General features: G+C 33.4%; 3 protein-coding genes and 1 pseudogene across 3 annotated transcripts; 3 read left to right on the top strand and 1 right to left on the bottom strand.

Moving 5' to 3' along the window:
* Positions 6,014 to 6,833, top strand: LOC18611731 (annotated as a pseudogene).
* Positions 10,361 to 11,249, top strand: LOC18611730 (fasciclin-like arabinogalactan protein 19). The gene has a single exon (XM_007048145.2). The coding sequence runs from the start codon at positions 10,390 to 10,392 to the stop codon at positions 11,158 to 11,160; it is 771 nt and encodes a 256-aa protein (XP_007048207.2). The 5' UTR covers positions 10,361 to 10,389; the 3' UTR covers positions 11,161 to 11,249.
* Positions 13,228 to 13,838, bottom strand: LOC18611729 (egg cell-secreted protein 1.4). Its single transcript, XM_007048144.2, has one exon. The coding sequence runs from the start codon at positions 13,777 to 13,779 to the stop codon at positions 13,378 to 13,380; it is 402 nt and encodes a 133-aa protein (XP_007048206.2). The 5' UTR covers positions 13,780 to 13,838; the 3' UTR covers positions 13,228 to 13,377.
* On the top strand, positions 14,581 to 18,173 carry LOC18611728 (WD repeat domain-containing protein 83). Its single transcript, XM_007048142.2, has 8 exons — positions 14,581 to 14,842; positions 14,954 to 15,056; positions 15,336 to 15,443; positions 15,557 to 15,666; positions 15,778 to 15,885; positions 15,956 to 16,001; positions 16,265 to 16,396; positions 17,800 to 18,173. The coding sequence occupies exons 1-8, from the start codon at positions 14,634 to 14,636 to the stop codon at positions 17,881 to 17,883; spliced, it is 900 nt and encodes a 299-aa protein (XP_007048204.2). The 5' UTR covers positions 14,581 to 14,633; the 3' UTR covers positions 17,884 to 18,173.

The following is a 21,464-nucleotide window of genomic DNA, read 5'->3' as shown; positions in this document are numbered from 1 at the left end:
ATTAAGCATTAAATAGTAAGTGGCACAAACTATGAATTAATAAATATTATAAAAAAAATGTGAAGATAAAGATAAGAAAGAAAAAAAAAGAATTAAATATAGGTATATAAAATAAGATCTTAGGCATTAGGTTTGAACAAAAGATTGCTTATGAAAAAATATAATAATAATAAAAATATAAAGATATAAAAAATAAAAATAGTATAATAAAAAAAATAAAATTTTTGTTCACTAAAATAACATGGAATCATAAACAATTTATCTAATTATAAAAGGAAAATATAAGAGTAACTTAGAATAAAAAATGTAAAGTATGAAAAAATAATAATTAGAAATAAAATAGAAAATATGATAATAAAAAATAAAATAAAATGAAAATGATAATTAAATAATAATAAATGACAAAAAAAATAGATAATTGCATTAGCATAGCATATATATATATATCATGCATATCATTGCATATAAATATTTTTGTTTTCGAGTTTAAGCCCCGATGATGGGATCTTCCGAGGATTTTACGAAGGCGGATATTCCTCGAAAAGTTTCCTAAATGAAAAAGTATCCTCGGGTCCCACCAGTATGATGGGAGGGCTCAAGAAATATCTTTAATAAAAGGCTTTTGCCCGTATTATATTTATTATGCACGAAAATATTATTTTAAAAGAAAACGTACGATGACCCCGATGACGGGATTTATTCGTCGAATTTGTGAAGGTGAATTTCTCGAATAATTCCCTAGGTGAGAGAATACCCCGAATCTCACCACTATGATGGGCGGATCCAGGAGAATATTCTCGATAAAAGGTTATTTGTCCGACATTTTTATCTCATGACATGCATTTCATCTTGCCTCACATTTGCATTCCATTTGAGGTTAAATATGAGATAAAATAAGAGAATAATAACTAAGAAAATATAGTGAACTTAAAAAATTAAAGCCTAATAGGATAATCTAAAAAATGGTACCGTTCATAGAATGGGCATTCCGGGGGTGCTAATCCTTCCCCGGGCGTAACCGTACTCCCGAACTTAGATCTAGAAATACGTAGACCAGTTTAAGGTTCTTTTCAGTGGGCTTAAAATTAATTTAAGGCTTCATCGATTAGAATCGAGTCAATAAGTAGCCAATCGCACCTAGTAAAAAAGATTGGTGGCGATTCCTAATTTTTTAGAGTTTTCACTCGCGTCTAGCTGTCAGGTTCTCGGACCCGCACGTTACGACAAATGCATATATTTCGAGTACACATATACATAACTATATATATCTATATATTCTATATACATCAAATTTGATATATGCAGATGTATAGATATAGATATATAAATATATATATATATATATATAATTAATCTAATTGGTTTGTAAAGAAAACACATACTTTCTGCATGTCATTCATGATGGTCCAAACCATCTCATCTTCAATGCCGAGATCAACACATAACAACTCCAAAAACCATTTCCAATGGTCCTTGTTCTCAATACCACTGATAATTGCCCACGCTATGGAGAACATTTAGTTGTTCCCATCTCGGCCAACAACTACTAGAAGCTGTCCCTTCACTAAACCCTTGAGGAAACTACCATCCAAGCAAAAAAAAGGTCTACAACCTTGTAAAAAATTGTGCTTCAATGCAGCAAAGCAGATGTACATGTGATGGAAGACTGGAGCCTCTTTTGGCGCAGCCCTATCCACCTCTATCTTAATTGTTGTCCCCTCATTTGTCTCTAGCAACTTATCAGTTATTTACCTTGCCCTTAGGAATGGCATCTTAATAATATCATCTTTTAAATTTGTTGCAACCACCTTAGCTATCACTTGTTTGTTTTTATTTGTGGACAGACAATTGTGGGTTCCTAAATAAGTTTTCACTATAAAAGAGTTGTCTTTCTCGTGTTTCGAAGCTAATATCTCCCACTCACAGCTCAGTGTAGCACACTTTGCTCTCACTTTGACCTTATCGCTTTTCTTGTATATGAAAGCAAAGTGCTTAGCCGAACTGTACTCACATAAGGCAACTTTGAAACGTGCTGGATCTCTGAAAGTTTGACCAACAAAAAATTTTGAAATCTCTGTCCCAAAAGTATACCTGCCACTAGACCTCACCCTCTGTGCATCATCAACTTCTGACCCAAAGATTGTTGACATACAATTCCCTAGGTCACTAAAATCAATGTAATCATTGAGCCCTTTATTTCCAGCAGCTTCTTATGGGCCTTCCTCATCAAAATCCTCAAATGCAACAACCAAAATCCTCTCTCTGCTTGCCTTAAATTCCTTCAACCTCTCTCTAGCAAGTGCCAACTCATCCTCCCCTTCATCACTTAGCCAAGCCATATCAATTTCATCTTTATTAAATTCATCACGGTTGTCATCTACTTCACTATCTACATTGTCCTCATCTGTTGAGATAAATTCAACCTCCTCATTCATTGATTCAAGCAATGAAGTTGCCTCTTGAGCATTTTCCCCATGCTCAACACATACAGAAACAATACCTTTTTCCTCAAGCAACTAACACATTTCAATTACACTTTTATCATAAACAAGAGAGGTTAAACTAGAATTTCCGCCATAATGCAACCCTTTAATCATCCCCAAATCATACTTCAATGCCTTCACCATTTGTAACAGACTCCAATAACACATGGTGTCTATGTTAGGAACATCTACCAACCTCTTTTTCCCACTTCTGTAAGCAAATTTGGGAGTACGAATAAATGTCTCCCTATGATTGAAGCAAATCTGAATTTTTTTATTTACATAATCAAATTTAAAAACTCAATCAATAATCATAAAACACAATGGCAACCAATAACAGAGCATGACAATAACAAATAAACAAATAAAATGTCAGAAGCAAACAATTTTTTCCTTCAATTTGGTCTATTTATCAATTTCAATTTTGTTCAATTTGATTCTTTATATTATCCAGTACATATCATATAATATGTAAAATGTATAGATATAAATACAAACTTTTATTGATAATTTTATATAATAATGCATACTTAACTATTTCATACATAAAATTATGTATATTTAGTTTTAAAATTTTTAAATTTAAATTTATTTATTAATTATAAGGTAATATTTATTTCACTAATAATATATAAAATATATATAATAAAAACTGTATCAAGTATAAGGCTTATGCAAATCTGGTGAATGCTTGCGTAACCTAAATATTATCATTTGCAATTTTCAAATGCTGGAATTACTAATGGTGGTAGATATGAAGTTCTACTTCTAAAAGTGCTTAGGTTTAAGGTTCTATTGTCCTGCAATTTTCAGAAGAAAGGAAATTTTTCATTTAAGTGTCTTCTTCCTCTTAATATTCTAGCGGTTCTATTGTTCATTAGTAAAGGTACCCCACATAAACTCATCTAATTTGCCAAAGTTAGGAACTATATTAATGAGAATCTTAGTGCATTATTGTTTTCTTATGTTTTGTTTGTCTTATCTAATACATCAGCAACAACAACAAATTAAAAAATCAAAGCCTAATCAACACACATTAAAAACACAACCTAATTCTATAAACAAATACATTTGCAACAACAAAAAATGATAAAAAACAAAACCTAATCTCGGCCAACATTAAAAGTACAATCTAACACTATTCAATAGCAAAAAAATGAAATTGTACCTCGCTCTTCCAGACTAGCAGCCTCTTCTTTTTCTGTTCCCTTTCTTCGTCTCGATTTTGTCCTTCTCCTAAGCTCTCAGCCATTAGCTTTCAAGCTTTTCAAGCGCCCTTGAATTCAAGCTTCAAAGCTTGGAAACTTTTAACATTTGTCAATTTCAATGTGGGTTTCAAGTTTTCAAGTGGTCGGAACAGGAGAAATTTTTTTCCTAGGTTTCAATATTCTAGTGGTTCTATTTTTCACACTCGGTTTAGCGTTTAACTTGGGTTTCACTATTTGTTTATCGTTGTCTCTCAATTTCAAGTGGTCGAAATTTCAAAGGTTAACGACTCCGATGAAGATAGTGGTGGGTTGAGGGTTAAGCCACTATTAAGGGTTAGTTATCGAGGTTTAGGAGAAATGGAATTCCTAAAGTCGAATAATACCCCTTAATCCCATCTGACAAAATGTGCCACGTGGTATTTCTTTTATTACAATAATATTTTTCTGATTTCAATTTATTCCACGTATACTGAATTTCTATTCAATGTAGTCCCCGTACCATAAAGATTTTCTAATTTTCAATTTCGCCCCTCTAATTTTTTTATTTCCGTGATTTTTTGCTGGATGTGCCATCAGTGTTGCGTGGCACTGATATTTTCAAACTAACATCGAAATTTGCCACGTCATCACCTTTAACAGTCAAATTGGATGTCATTAAGGAGATTGATTAAATTAGAGCAATTCTTAAAATTAAGGGACTAAATTGTTACGATTTTGAGTTGATGAATTAAATTGAAAAAAAAAAAGCATGAGTACAAGAACTGCTAAAGCATTTTGACTATTAAAAATATGAAATGTTTGTAGAATAAAGTATATTCTTTTAATAAAATTGATTGTTTTGATTTTTACTTTTAATCGTCCATTTTTTTTTTCTGAAAAGTGATAAATTTATTAAGCCAGTGGTTAGAATATCATGATAAATCTCAAACCAAAGTGATAAAAGACTCTGCTTGACATATGAAAACTAGCTTCGGTAAAACAGAGTTCTGTGCACTTGCAACAGGGAGAAGCTGCTCAAAAAACAATTAGTGCACTAAGCAAGAGCACCAAGCTCCTAAACAAAGACTTTTGCTAGAGCGTTCAATCTCAAATCAATGCAAATCATAGTTCCTAAGCTAACAAAACAAGAGCAGATGAGTAAAATCTCCTTCGACCAAAGTGTCAAACAACCCCGACAAAAACAAAAATCCAGAGCAAGCAAAACCCAAACCAGCTGCCTAATCGCTTGCGGTAACAATTAATATTGAGGATACCAAACCATCGCATTTGGACATTGATCATTACCAGTTATTCCGCCAATTGTTGCAAGTTGCAGTTAGGGAGGATCAGTTAACAACCATCAAGCTATAGGCCATTACCGTTATAAAGATTAAAACTGAATTTAAACCAAAATTAAAGCATATCTACTTATAATTCAAATTTCAAGATAAGTTTTTATTAATATTGCTATTCTATTGCATCTATGATCCACCTAAAAACCATATGTCTACGGTCCACCCTATTTCATCCTGTCTAAGAACGTGCGCCGTATACTCTTTTTTAAGAAAGTTGTTCCCTATACCTAAATTTGAATCTTTTTAATTTTTTACTGCAAACTTCATCTATATTATTTATGATTTCAATTTTCTGACATGACTTCTTATAAGTTTTTTTCCCAATTAGCATTTTGTTAATATTTATGTGAAAATCAACAACTTAAATTTTTATGAAAATAGAAATTTTCCACTTGATACTAATTGGATAAAAAATCAAAATATGTTATGTGAAAAAAATTAAAATAATAAAAAGTACAGGTGGAGTTTGTCCTTTTCTTTCATTCAATATCAAGGCTAACTCTTATTATAAAATAGTGTCTATATATGCTATGAGATGAAAAAATAACCTTCGGCATGACCTACTGATGCAATGCTTTTAATACAGGCGATGTTACATGATATCAGAGCTAGTATAAAGTAGAAGTCAAAAAGCTTAGCTCATTAATGGAGGAGAAGCTGCCAAACCATAATAATAACAATCATTTTTTTTTCTTTTTCATCTTGGTTTTGTTTTCAACAGTTAAACAGAGGGCTAAAGTCTCCAGAGAAAGTTTGGCATAAATATCGCTAATGGAGAGAGAAGTAATTGCCTCACATGATATTGGACGCTAAATTCATTAATCAGAATTCAATTCCCTTTCCTCCCACTTGTTTGGTTCTTTGAGGCAGTCGACTTTTCTCTTTAAAGCTCTACTAGTTTCATATCACTATATATATTCCCAAAACGAACACTATTTTCCACAATTAATATTCAGTCTCATATCTCCCTTTCTTCAGTGCTCCTAAGATGGCTTTTGTAGGGCTTTTATCTCCTCTGTGTCTCAACCTTATTAGTCAGCTCATTTCCTTTGAGGCCAGTGCCCAAATCGTTGATACTTTACAAGGGTTTACCCCAGTTCCTCTATCTCAGTCCAATTTTTGAGCTGCACAAGCCTTACGATATGGCTGCAAATGAACGATACAGATTCAGTAATGGCGAACACCGGCTGTGGGTTTACTCCGCCGACAAGCCTCACTACCAAGGTAGCACTACTAAGCCACGCACAGAGATCAAAATCCGAGTAAGTACAATTAATTAATTATAGGGTACGTACTTTGTTATCTAATTTGGATCCCCAACAAGTGTTAAATTCAATGGAAGCATTCTTAATTGATACGCAAATGTCTTGTTAACTTTAATTTCTATAGGACTATGACTACTCCTCTGGCGTTTGGCAATATGAGGGATACGTGTACGTGCCGAGTGGAACAACGGGTGTTTGCATCATGCAAATATTCGGAGGATCTTCTCGTGCTACGACAATGATGCTCACAGTATACGGTGGCTCATTCACCTACTATCGGTCTCCGGTATTGCTATCAAACGTATATAACAAATGGATCAGGGTAAACGTAATCCATGATGTAGGTGCCTCCAATGTGAAGATTTATCTTAATCATCAATTTAGATACGAAGGAGCAGGTGCAGGAGGAAGCTCTCACTATTTCAAATTTGGGGTGTATGCACAGAATGACGAGTCTAATTACATGGAATCACGTTGGGTGGGAATCAAGGTTCTTCGGAAGAATTAATGGTTGAAATTTAGCCCTTCTTTTATTATGTAGCTCCTAGTAATGGCCAAAATTGATATATTTCCACTGGATAATGGCTGACAAACCCTAGTATTTTATTTATGATTAATATATTAATGTTCTGGGGAGGGTTGTTGAGATTTCTAAGATAGTAGAGAGTCATCTTTAATATTTTAATAGTGTAACTCAAAACTCAATAAACTCTTATATGTAAAAGAAATAAATGGAATAAAATAACTCTTTTATCCAAATTGATCTAATTTTGTCTGGAAATTATTTTTTTTAATAGTAACATTATTCATAATTTCTTTTGTTCTCATCTTTTCTATTCGTAATTTGGTGTGAAATTATCAAATGATGCAAAGTGTTCAAATATTTCCCTGTATCGTTGGGATGATAGGTTTTTTTTTTTAAGTCAAAGGAATTTATTCAAATTGATAAATCCAAATTTGTTATGAAAAATAACTTAAAAGAATAATTAAAGAGAAGAAAGAAAGTACTTAGGGAGATAAAATAGATCTTATTGAAGTGTGTGTTTACAAGTGAATTGAGGGGGCCTATTTATAGGCAAATAACTCCTTATCTTGATAGAATTTATAAGATAAAGATAGCACTTAGAGATTAGATGGATTAAATCCTAATTCAATCTAATTTACATCAAATCTATTTATAAATATAATAAATGGATATTTACAAAAATATTCATAACACTCTCTCTTGAATATCCATTGTATTAAGAATATGCCTCGTTAAAACCTTACAAAGAAAAAAACTTTATGGGAAAAAATACGAGTAAAGTAAAAAGAGTACATAATTTTTTTCAAGAATACACTTATGAAATATTACCTCATTAAAAACCTTATCAAGAAAATTTCAGTGAAAAAAACCTTGATGAAGGAAAAGAGTACAGTGCGTATTTTATTCCCCCTGACAACTGCATTATTTAAGATCTTTAAAATGATGCATCTCAATCTTTTGTACCAAGTTTTCGAATGTTGCAGTAGGAAGAGCTTTAGTAAACAAATCTGCTAGATTGTCACTTGAACGAATTTGTTAAACACTAATATCACTCTTTTCTTGAAGATCATGAGTGACGGAGAATTTTGATGAAATATGTTTTGTTCGATCACCTTTAATGTATCCTTCCTTTAATTGTGCTATGCAAACAGTATTATTCTTGTATAATGTTGTTGGAACTTCTTTCTTGGTTGACAAACCACACATTTCTCAAATATGTTGAGTTATAGATCTTAACCAGACACATTCACGACTTGCCTCATATATTGTTAAAATTTCTGCATGGTTTGAAGAAGTAGCAACTATAATTTGCTTTACAGAACGTCATGAAATAGTCGTACCTCCATATGTGAATAAGTAACCTATCTAAGATCGAGTTTTATGTGGATCTAATAAATATATTGTATTTGCATAACCAATTAAATCTGATTTCAATGTATTTGAATAATATAAGCCCATATCCATTGTTCCTCGAAGGTATTAAAGTCAAGGGCGGAGCTAGTCAAATTTTATTAGGGGGGCCAAACACAATTAAATAAGAATTAAAAATTTTAAAACCCTAATATGTTAAATTCAATCAATAATAAAAATATTGATAATAGAAATATGAAACTAAATATAAAACTATAATTTGTAAAATATAAATTGTTAAAAACAATATATAAGATTAATAATTTTTTCTTATATAATCAAAATTATTTAAATATTATATTCTCAAGAGAATTTCATTTTAACTAAACATAAAATGTAAAGCATATAAAAAAATATACTCAAATTAATTTTCTCTTACATAATCAAGATTAATAAAAAAAATGATACGTTGATGAAATTTTAAGTAACAATATAATATTACAATTTATATTTTAGAACTATATAATAATTTATTAATTTTTAAACATTAAAATCATAAAAAATAAATTTATGTAACATAAAAAAGAAGAACATGGCAAGTAAAAGGTAGATACCACATATTACATAACAAAAAAGAAAGAAAAAGAATATGGTTAATAGTTTGTAGAAATTTGAGAAATAATATTTATAGAAACTTATAACATATGAACAAATAAAATAAAAATAAAAAAATATATAAATAATAATATTAATATAAATTTAAAAAATTTAAAGTTCAGTAAGAGAAGTGAAATCATTTTATTATTTTTTATTTATATTAATTATTAAATAAAACATTATTTTGAGGAAGCTAATAATAGAATATATAAAAAAATTTAAAAAATTTTATATGTTATGGAAAAAATTTTAAAAGTTTTGGGAGAGCTATGGCCCCCCCATCACATAAAGAGGCTTTGCTTCTAATCGAAGTATATGTTTAATTTCATTCCAATATCTTCGAGTTGGAGAAGAACTATATATTGCTAAGAAATTCACAAAAAATGAAATATCATGTCGTATATTGCTAGTAAGATACATTAATACTCCAATTGCACTAAGATATGGTGCTTCAGAACGAAGAAGTTCTTCATTATCCTCACGAGGTCGAAAAGGGTCTTTTTTCACATCTAATGATCTTACAATCATTGGTGAATTCAATGGATATGTTTTGTCCATATAAAATCGTTTTAGGACTTTCGCTATATAATTAGATTGATAAACAAAAATTTCATATATCAAGTATTCAATCTGAAGACCCAAACAAAACTTTGTTTTTTTAAGGTCTTTCATCTCAAATTCTTTCTTTAAATAATTCACAGTTTTTAATAACTCTTCAGAAATTTCAATAATATTTAGATTATTAACATAAACAGCAATTATCACAAATTTAGATCTAAATTTTTTTTATAAAAACACATAAGCATATTGGAGGAGTCTTTGACGACAGTAGACAATACTACAACTCTTCCCAAGCTCAAAACAACCCCTTTCAATCATCTCCTTCATAAACTCAGCTCCATAAATGACAAGAATGAAACCCCTGGCTTGCAAAGCATCACCACCTAAGCACCAAGGCTCACATTGTATATCGAACGTGGTGAATCTGCACCCCACACAACAACCAAGCCAACACAGAAGGTTACACATCAATTCCAGCAACTGCACACTTAAACTCTCACCACGCCCGCAAGATGTAAGTAAGAACTAAGAACAGAGCACAACAGAGCCTTATTTTCCTTTCAAGGCCGATCTTGCCTACCAACTAAATAACACAACTTAATTTAATGGTTTCTTAACAACAAAAGGACATTTAATGGTTTCTTGTTCCTAATTTTTTTTTATTATGAACAAAATTTTGTAATTTATAATTTTATTTTAAAATATTTTATTAATATAATATTATTTCAAATGATCTAAGGGTTAAATTAAATCAGTAACTCGAAAATTGTACTAAATCATTATAAGGCCCATTGTTAATGAGTATCATTATTTTCATGGAGTTAGAGGTAATTAATAAGCAAGCAAAGATGGAATTTAGAATTACTAATCCAACGGCCAAAAAATCCATCCCAAGATTCGAGACCCGAATCACCCCCTATATAAACACACACAACTAATCACCCAACCTCCACTCCTAAACCCAAAGGTCCTCCCGCCAAAAGTAACAGAATCACAACCACCCAAATGGAAATCTTTTCCTCCGAACCAACGACTCTCCTCCTCCTCCTCCTCCTCACAGCCCCCTGCACCACCGCTGACTTAACCTCCCAAGAACTCGATGCCGCCCTCTTCGCCCTCCGATCAAATGGCTACACCCTCTTCCCCAACGCCATCACCACATCTGATCTCCAACCCCGCCTCCTCTCCTCCCAAAACTCTTCTTTCACTTTGTTGTCACCCCCTGATTCCCTCCTCTTCTCCCTCGACCTCCTCTCCTCCGCCCGCCTCTATACCTTCTCTCTCCTCCTCCACGTGTCACCATATTTACTCTCCACGTCAGACCTTCTCTCCCTCCGTCGCCCTTACATCGAAACCCTCCTCCCTAACCGCCATCTCTTCATAGAAAAAACTCAGGTATCCCACAACGGCAGCGTCTTGCCATCCGTTGCCGTCGACGGGGTCCGCGTCTCGGTTCCGGATCTTTTCCTGGGGTCAAACATTGCTGTCCATGGACTTGATGGGATTCTTGTTCCGAGATACAGGGCCAGGGATAATGATGGTGCTCTTAGTGAGCTAGGGCCTGTTATGGCTCCTAAAAGTCGGTGTGAAATGTGCATTTCGCCGGTTAATCCACCGGAGAGTTTGCCACCAATGGGAAGTAGGGTGCCCGAGATGGTGACTGTGGGTACAGGACTCAAGAAAGATGGAGGGTCTGATCCGGATGATGATCGTGGCACTAATAAGGGATCTAGACACAGTACATTTTTCCAGTTTAAACACCTTTTCACTCGGTGAATTTGCCCTTTTTTCTTTCTTTTCCTGACTGGATACAGAAGAAGCAGTTACATCTTTTCATCACTTAGGTGTCAAGAATAGTTTTTCTTTTTGGGGGGGCTGGAATTCTTGATGATGGTCTGTTTCGACAATGTAACATTGTAATTGTCAATGAATTTGATCACAGTACTAGTCGCATATTTCATTCATTATGATTTTCCACTTGATTTTTGATCATTCACAGCAAAATAAACAGATAAAGTAGTTACATTAGTCAAAATAAAGTTACTAGGAATCAAGATGAAATCCTTTATTTATAACAAAAAAAGTCAAGATTGATAAGAGGGTTTAGTCTTGGGAAATAGTCTTACTGGGAACACCTCGGCAAATTGTGGTGGTGGCTTTTGGGTTTGGATTCTGATTCAATGATATGGTGAAAGCCTTGGAGTATACTGCCTTCTTGTGGGGCAAAGCCGAGGGAAGCGGTCGTGGCCTGTGTTATTATTAGGGCTGTAACGGAGAATCCGAAAGAGTTCTCCATAAAGACGGAGGATGCACTAGAAGCGAGAGACTGCAGAAGAGGTAAAAGGAGGATTCCGATCCTTAATGGAGAAAAACTAGTGTTAGATTGTTCTTGGTGCTTAATTATGAACGTAAAGAGACTTGATTAGAAACGTAACTGGGGAGATTAATAGATCAGAAATGGGGGGTATATGAACAGGTTAATGTGCTAGATAGTACTCAATGAGTTGATTTGGCTATATTAATTTAGCTCAATTATTATGCACTCTGATTTTATGCATGGACGGTTCCTCTCCATTTTATAGCTCATGCCAATTGATGTTAGTAAGATATTATTTTGGTAATGGTTGCAAGCCTACGACTTTAGTCAGAGTTAGCTCTCCATATGGATGTAATTTTTGAACTTCAACCTAATGTCTCTCAGGCAAGCTTTTGATATACCATAGATCAGACCAAGAGAGAACTACAGATATTATTGGTTCACCAAAAGCCACCTTCTTTGCATCAATCTGTTTGAAAACTCTCAAACTAAGATTTGTGTTCAGTGTACTATTGAGCTTGCCATTTCTGGAGGATAAGCAATTTTAATTCGGCTAATCTATTCAAGGGGAGACAAAAGCAGAACAAATGCGCAAAGAAATAGGCAAAAAGGAAATACAGGAACAAAGTTGAGGACAACTTGAGGAGAAACAACCTTCTATCAAAATGCTTGGTAAATATGCGGGAATAGAAGCCGCTATTTAGTGAGTTGGTGCATCATTTATTATGAAATGGGACAGAAATTATGACCTTGTGTTTTTCCCTTTTTTTTTTGCGTTCATAGTTTTTCTGGAGCCTATAAAATTTTTAGCAAGGTTTCAGAAATTCAACTAAACTCCAACTCAAACACTTGCTCACTGTCAATTCTAAATGTTTAACTGGAAAACACCATTTCCTTCAGTGAAGAAACATTCTGACAAGTTTGAAAGATAATTTATCTAGCCGACAAGGCTACTGAATTTTACTAAAGAGACGATGGAAAGTATCAAAAATCTAACTGTAAATCCTCCTTTTTATTTTGAATGGAACTGGTACTCAAAAACCTTGGTAAAACATTCTGACTTTCTAAGTATAGAGCTTATAGTCCACAACCATGTTATCCAACCAGAATCCAGTACATGTATACAATTACTAATGAGTAACTTACCTATTTTCTTAGCTTCTCAAAGGGTATTTCTTTTCATTTTTATTGAACTGTTCCCTTCTTTCCTATTTCTCTCTTTTCTCTCTTAGCGTTAACTTTTCAAAGAAGAACAGAGACCTTCCTTCGAACTTTGCCGTGGCTAAAGTAATTAATTAAGACTACGTACAGTTCAAGGCCAGCCTTAAGATTAAATACTAATTTGCAGTTCATGGCCACCTTCCATGCTAGAGTGCAGACTGGTATACCTTATACTGGATTGGCACCATAGCCTCTATGCATCCCAACAATAAACAGATTTTTGCAGAAGAAATTTGGCATATAAATAGTATAGTTAAACATCAGAGACCACAACTCCCATTCTCTCACAGATTAAGAGACTACTATATTTTGAAATAAGCATCAACTCCTTTATTGATTCCATTTATTCAATCAAGTTTACCACACAGCAAACACCATAAAACTTAGTGATAATGCGAAAAGCAAAACACAAAAGAAAATAAAAACCAAATCGAACATCCTAAATACTGCCTTCTTTAAACGAAGACCTCGGCACTAACTGGATAGCCAGCGAGCGGAGCAGCAGCAGCTGGGCCAGAAGATGCATCACAGTAGCCTCTGAGGATGTTGCCCTCCTCAGATGTGAAACCAAGGGAAGTGAGCATGGCAGGCCAGCAGTTACGAGTAATAACCTCAATGGCACGGCAACAGTCAGGGCCGATATCAGTTTGGCCATTAATAAAGAAAAGAACTATCTCATTAGTGCATGATTTCAGCTCATTTAGTGCATTCCAGCACTCAACAAGGCCTCCACTAGCCTCAAGCCTTGCTGCAAGGTTATGGCCTGGCTTGCTCTTGCTGGATAGGTCCCTTGCAGCAGTTGCGCTAGCCAAGAGGCAGACAAGGACCAAAAGAAGAAACACATTTTTGAGAGCCATGATGTTTTTTGTATGAGATATAGTTGACAGGGACAGAGAACAAACTGATGGATGAGGAGAATATGAGAGTCAGGGAGCTAGCTAGGTTATTTATAGGAGAAATAGAGGGAGATCGAGGAGAGGACTAAACGTAAAGGTGTGATTCATGTCAAATCATGATTATGAGCTCTAATTGTCTTAAGCAAAGGATTAATTAAGAGAAGATGATGGGTTTCTATAGCTGAGTAACCGCAATATTAATCAAGCCCTTTTTTTCTTTTTTTGATTGGCTGGCCCCTTTTCCCAACAGTCGGGGGCGGAGCACAACATCTTCACAGAGCCGAAGGTTAACTCCAGCTCTCTGAGGCATCCGTTTGCAACATTCGACCACTTTAATGCCCCTCTTGGTTACAAGCCCACTTTAATGTAATATTAATCAAGTTAACTTGCCGGAAGACCAAAAGTGAGTGAAGTTGGTGGTGAACACAAAGCGACAGCCATGTGAAAAGTTTAGAGAAAATACTCGAAAACCTTTCAGACTTCATACGTTCGCAGAGTTCAGTTTCAAGTCAGCTCATACTACTTCTTAAGTACGTACTTTGAAAGCGCACAACTGTTGCGCCCAAGAAAAATTGTACCAACTCAATTGGAAAGCGTAATTACACTCTTATAAATCACAAAGAAAACTATATGTGTCAAAATAAAAGTGCTGAAAAACAAAATTGTCAACGTAATTCAAGTTGGGCCTGATGTTGGGCTCAACTTCCAAACGGCCCAAATCTAAAAATGGACTCTACATAGCCCATTTGAACAAAACCGAATTCCCTCATCAGTGTCTCCGGCTGCTGCCGGGTTGCCAAGGAAAAGACCGAAATATGAGTGTGTCGGACCTGCCAAGGAAAGAAGCGAACGTGCTAAAAGGCCACGAAGGTGCAGTATTAGCGGCGAGGTTCAACAGCGACGGCAATTATTGCCTGAGCTGCGGCAAAGACCGCACCATCCGTCTTTGGAACCCACACCGCGGCATCCACATTAAAACCTACAAATCTCACGGCCGCGAAGTCCGCGACGTCCACGTCACCCCGTACTCAACTCTTGCGCCATTATTGCCAATTCCTTTCTTTTCTCTTTTGTTTACTAATCTTTGCAATTTTAACATTTATAATTTATTTGATTGTCTTGCTCTTTTCTGTAGAGATAACTCCAAGTTGTGTTCTTGCGGTGGGGACAGACAGATTTTCTACTGGGATGTCTCAACTGGTCGTGTTATTCGCAAGTTTCGAGGCCACGATGGCGAGGTTGTTACTTTTACTAGATTTTTTTTTTTTGTTTGCTTCTTTAGTTAATAAAATGTTGCTAATTTGTATTTTTATTTGAATAAAATGTGATACATATTCAAATAGTATTATTGTTCCATATTAAAGTTGAATAATAGATTTTGCTGTTCGCTAAAGTTGATTAATTCTTCAAACATATTAGTAGTATTTTTCAATAACTAGAGAAATCTAAATTTGAATTGGCAAATAAATTTATTTGTTTTACTGATATTCCCTTTTCATCATTAACATTTTTCCTAGGTGAATGCAGTAAAGTTTAATGAGTATGCATCAGTGGTAGTATCTGCAGGCTATGATCGGTCCTTGCGTGCTTGGGACTGCAGGTCTCACAGCACTGAGCCTATACAGGTTGAAATTTTTAATTCTGAAAAATTAAAAGAGAGAAAGAAGAACAAACATGTTATGAATACATTTTAGTGTATGTAATAGCTAACTGATCGAAAGGTCACACTGATATGCAGATAATTGACTCATTTTTGGACACTGTCATGTCTGTGTGTTTAACAAATACTGAAATTATTGGTGGGAGTGTTGATGGAACTGTTCGAACATTTGATATTCGTATTGGTAGGTATGGAACAGTAACTCATTCTATTATTTTCCTTTTCATTCTAATGCAATCTATATTGGTAATCACTCTATGCACTTCCCTTACAATGTTTTTCCTTGCTTTATACTGTAGAGAAATATCAGATGACTTGGGGCAACCTGTCAACTGTATCTCAATGTCAAATGATGGTAACTGCATATTAGCCAGTTGCTTGGATTCTACTTTACGCCTTTTGGACCGGTAAGATCTTCACCTTAACTGGATTTTTGCTGCAATGCATGCCTCTAAATCTGGTTCTCTCCTATGGCAGATCCACAGGTGAATTATTGCAAGAATATAAAGGACATGCTTGCAAGGTTAGAAAGCAGATGCCTTATTACTGCTCTTGCAAATTATTCATCATGCCTTCAAGTTTTTCCTCGTCCGTATACACAGTCTTCCTTTAAATGTTGATTGTCAGTTCAAAAGCATTGTGAATATAAAGGACATATTTTTAATGGTGAAAATATCCACTAATTTAGTGTCTTTAGTCAGTCCAATCTAAATTTCCAAGCTTTTAAGGTTTTCACTCATTTTCATTCATGGCTTGCTTTAATTTCCTTTTGTTATTCTGCTATAGTCCTATAAAATGGATTGCTGCCTAACCAACACTGACGCGCATGTAACTAGTGGATCTGAGGATGGCTCAATTTTCTTCTGGGATCTGGTAGATGCATCTGTGGTTTCAAAATTCCAGGCTCATGCATCTGTGGTACTATTTTCTTTTTCTTATAAATTCTACTGCCGGTTCTTCTAAGTAGGGCTGATATTTCAGGATAATCTATTTTACTATTGGTGCTTCCTAAATGTTTTACGACAGTATTTTGGCTTGCGAGGTTCTTTCTTTTTCCCCTTTTTCATCCCTTTTTGCTTTACTTTTTGTCTTGGAATTTATTTGGATAAGCTTTCTTGAATGCTCTGTGATGGAATCATATCATCTGAGAGCTTTTGCTTGCTTTGTTATGTACTTTGATTTCACAACATAGAATTTTTTATCTAGGTTTAAATTTTATCATGTAGTTTCCAATGGCAATGCTTTCTGCAGTTTTCAAAATATTATTATGGAAAGTTCTTGAATATGAATTATCTGATGCTTGTGCATGATCAGTTACATAATCCAAGTGCAAAGCCTCATCCCAAATATGACTTGTCACTGTCCACCAATTAACACCCTATTTGAAGGATGTTACGTTCTATTCATAGGTTACATCTAGAAGGCAATTTCCAGAATTTTTTAAACATACCATATGGATTAGGCTACTAGAGAAAATTGTTTATTGATGCATTATGATTAGGGCTCAAGATCATTTCTGAGTGGCAGCTTGATTTTTTGAGATAAATATATGCACTGCAGGAGTATTGCTAGTTTCTTGGTGAAGATGAAAAAAGGATGATTTTTCTTGCATAAACTCACTGTTAGCCCTAACTTTATCATATTTTTCAATGAGAATTCCCCAAATTTTTGTCTAGTTCTTTTCATGATGGAATTTCGGCATTATCGTGCTTGATGCCATAGAGATGTTAATGGGAAAAGGGCATTTTGCAATAAAAGTGAAGAGCTCCTTTTTGCCAATTTATTGTACAGCCTTTTTCTATTTGATGTTTTAGTCATTTTTTTGCTGTTGGCCTCAGCCCTTAACCTTCATGCAACTATCAGTTGGAAGTTTTGAATTATGCTTGAACATATATATTGGGTTTTCAAACGATGAATTTTGAATGAAACATGGGAGGAAGTATAATGCTTTAACTAATTAGGAGATACATGACAATGGTGTAGTTAGAGCTGGAATTTGCATTAGTTGTTTGGCCTTCTGTTTTGTCCCTCTTCCTTTTGCAACATTCTAGATATTTGTTTGGATTAATAATGTAAGATACACATCTTTGCACAATGTAAATGTAAATCAATTTTAACATCGCTTTGCATTTTGTTTCACATCAGCTATGGTTTCTCTTTTTACAGTACTTAATTGCAGGGACAGCTAGTCTTACAAGGCTAACATTATTTTTTCAGGGTTGATAAAGCTGAATGTGGTCTTGCATTATTATTCTTTGATTGGTTTATCATTTCTGCATAACAAAAGGATGAACTTAAAACCTTTGATCTTTCTTTGGCAGGTAACAAGCGTGAGTTACCATCCAAAAGACAATTGTTTAATAACCTCCTCTGTGGATGGCACTGTTCGAGTTTGGAAAACATGAGATTATGGAACAATTAAGCTCTGCGAGACTGCATTTGTTAGGATAGAATTAATACTGTTGAAAGAATTTTGGAGGTGCAGTACCTGACATTTTGCTTACTTCATAAATTGTTGTTTTATGGCTGAACCAGATATTTCTCTCTAGCATTTATACATGAATGAACTTCTTTGGTTTGTGAGAATTCTCGCATGGTCCTCATATCTTGTTTAGAACTCTTTTTAGTATAAGAAGATTCCTATAGAAATTGGACCCTGGAACAGAAGAAAAAATTCTTCTGTTATTTGGTATCATCTCCTTGATGCATTTATGATTTTAAGAGCAGCTACATTAGCGACTGTAATGCAGTATATTTGCCACTTGTGTGCCATCTCTCTACGCAATACTTTCTGACTACATATGAAAGTTGGACTCAGACACAGTCTGCCTTATATTTTCCCAAAACGTAACAGGTGATGAGAAAATTAACAAAATACTGACACTGTCAATCTCTTTCTCCAGTTATTGCTGGATATTCTGAACATGAAGATATCTTTTGAACCACTTATAAAGTTCAAGAAATTGTTTCCAAATAGTTATTAAGTTGCTCAGTTAGCATACTTGCTTCTCTTGCTTCAATTCTTATCAAAACTTTAAGGTACAAACCATGTGATCCCCAGGTGAGCTAACAACAAAGTCTGACGTCTTTCAGCTACAAATTGTGATTAGAACAGCCTCGAAACATGGTAATATTGACTTCTTTGTCTCAGGAAATGAAAAATACAAATGTTATCGCAAGCATTAATTAGTTCAAATCAAAATTATCAATCGAAGCTGACTGAATGCAGTTAATTGAAATTGATTTTTTTCAGTTTTAATATTAATTGAGCAGGAGAAATAATATACTTTGATAATTTTGATCGGTTTTTGATATTAAAAATTGACAACTTAATATACCAAATCATTAATAATATATTTTTATATAAATGTTATTAATATTTTTAACATAAACTTTTAAAAGTACTTCAAAAATATATTTTATATATAACTAATCAAACGGAACAAGATAAATTGATTTCTATTGTTTTCGAATTTTGGCTTTCGAAACTCCCGATGCTCACCCCGTTTGCATTGTTGAAATTCAAGAACAAAAGCTCCACAAAGTGGCTGTGCTTAGGGTTAAGGTATTCACGTTGTGGCCGTGGAGACCTGGGCTCGAATCCCACAGCTAAATGAGATGTTACCTGACCTTAGCTCAGTTGGCAGAGCGGAGTACTGTAGTGGGTTTAACCCTAAGCCATCCTTTGGTCGGACTCTTACTCTTTTTATCTTATGATTTGTTGATAGTATATCATAGTAAGTTGCCGACAGTGTATATCCATCAAAAAATAAGGTTTGCAAACATCATTGTTCACGTGATAAAAGTCAGAGATGATGTTGACATATTTTATATATATATATATGTTATTTGTTATTTGTATATCATAGTACAGTACAGATTCAAAAAATAAAAAATAGAGAAATTTGATGATGATATGATTTATTTTTAGTCACGTATTTCTGATGTTAACATTGAACCATCCGAGTCTGATATAACTCTCAAATGATCCGAAAATAATAGAAAATCACAAGAGTTTGATTTCACATTTTTATCATCTCTTTTGCTTTTAACTGCATGAAATGATTAAATATAAATTGACGAGCAAATGAATTTATACCTTGAAAGCTCAAGATATAAACATATATTTTCCCTGCATTTATGGCTTTAACCTGTTTTGGGGGTGTGGTGGGAACTTGGATGATGACTTTTGAGTTGATATTGGTTTTTGGACTGATTCTTTCTGGGGGACACATACAACAATTTGCCCAAGTTTTATTTATCGTGCTCACTATTTTTTTTGGTACAATAATTGAAGACCAACATTGTAAAGGATTTTATATCCAATTTTAAAGGACGTTTCCAAATTAGTACTATCATTTTGAAAAGAAAAATGCATAAGTATTTTATAGCAAAATTAAATGTCAATTACATAAATAATATAAGTTTATCTGAACGTTTAGATTAATAATAAATATATGCACCCGAACATTTAACTCATCAGTTGGTGCTTAATCTCTCTATCTTAAAAGTAAGATTCGAATCCTCATTCTCTCAATTATAAAAAAAAATTAATAATAAATATATGTATCAAAAAGTCAAATTTCAATATATTTATATATAACAAACAATTAAAAACCATTGGTGTTTAGTTCAAACAGAACTTTTATCAATTAAAATCAAAATGATAATATAAAAAAAGAAGTTATAAAAAGTACCAACTGTATAGAATTTTAAATAATCGAGCACGAATTCAAAAAGCTTCCTTTTATATTATTTTGGAAAGAAAATAATTCAAAGTTGAAATCTTCATTCTTTAAAAAAGAAATCTTAAATGAGTAGCTCTGTCTCAGGTTCTCTCAACCACTAAAATATGATGTTTTTTTATAATTGCAAGTAAGAATTTATAAATGAAGCATGGACTTGTATTGAATGTTAAAATTTTGAAATCTGTAATTATATTGGTGAAAGATGATGCTCTCACGTTTTGTTTGGGAAGGCAAATCGTTTTGTTTGGTTTAATTAGAAATGAAGAAAAGTTTGGATCTCTTTATTGCTCTTAAAATTAATTTTGAGGTGGTAAAACGTAAAAGTTAAGTAATTTGATTCAAACCCCAATTGATTGAATATAAATTAATTTTAAAAAATCAACATGCACTATAAGAGTAATTTGAAACTTCAAATGATTTAATATTCAAATTGACTTGTATTTACAAAAATGTAAATGATACTAAATTATAAACTAAAATGACTCAAATTTTATGTTAAACAAAATAATATACATTTAAATTTACTTTTTGAATAATAATAGATTTTATACATTCATCATTAACTCAAATTTTCAGATACAACGATTTTTATATTTGTGAGAGAACGTTAGTCATAGCCCATGCCCGCACAAGTTTATGTGAAAGATTTCTTGACCTACCAAAATAATATCTCAATGTTTGACATGAATTAAAAAATGCCTATAAAGTTGATATTATTGAAAAATGTTCTTCCTATCCTTAATAAATCTTTGGATATATATATATATATATATATAGCATTGTCTAATGGAAAGAATAATGTAGGGAAACAATAACATAAAAAAGGTTGTACAGCCCCAATAATAATAATATAACTACTATACTCTAAAGTCCCATTTTCTTTGAGCTTCTACTCTTTTCCTTTTTTTTTTCTTTTAATTTGGAAGATTACAATTTGTTTGCTTGGCATTTATAGTAATTAAATTTTACTGTGACACTCGTACAAATTAGAACAACAAAACAAAGCAAAATTAACATTTCTCATGAATCGCAGCTAAGGAAATAAAATGATTAATTAGAGAATCAAATACATTTCTATTGTTGTTTCTATAAAAAAAAATTGGTGAACCAACCTTGCCAATAAAAATTAGAATAGGAAGAGTTCATTAGTGAATATTCGGTGGTTGTTAACTCTTATGTAATTCACTGAAAAAAATTAGACATTGCATGATCTGAAATCCTAATAGAAATATTGATAT

This window comes from Theobroma cacao, chromosome 1 (genome assembly GCF_000208745.1).
Source record: "Theobroma cacao cultivar B97-61/B2 chromosome 1, Criollo_cocoa_genome_V2, whole genome shotgun sequence".
In the NCBI taxonomy this organism is placed as follows: domain Eukaryota; kingdom Viridiplantae; phylum Streptophyta; class Magnoliopsida; order Malvales; family Malvaceae; genus Theobroma; species Theobroma cacao.
Note: the sequence above shows the minus strand (reverse complement) of the source record. Positions and strands in the feature narration are given on the sequence as shown.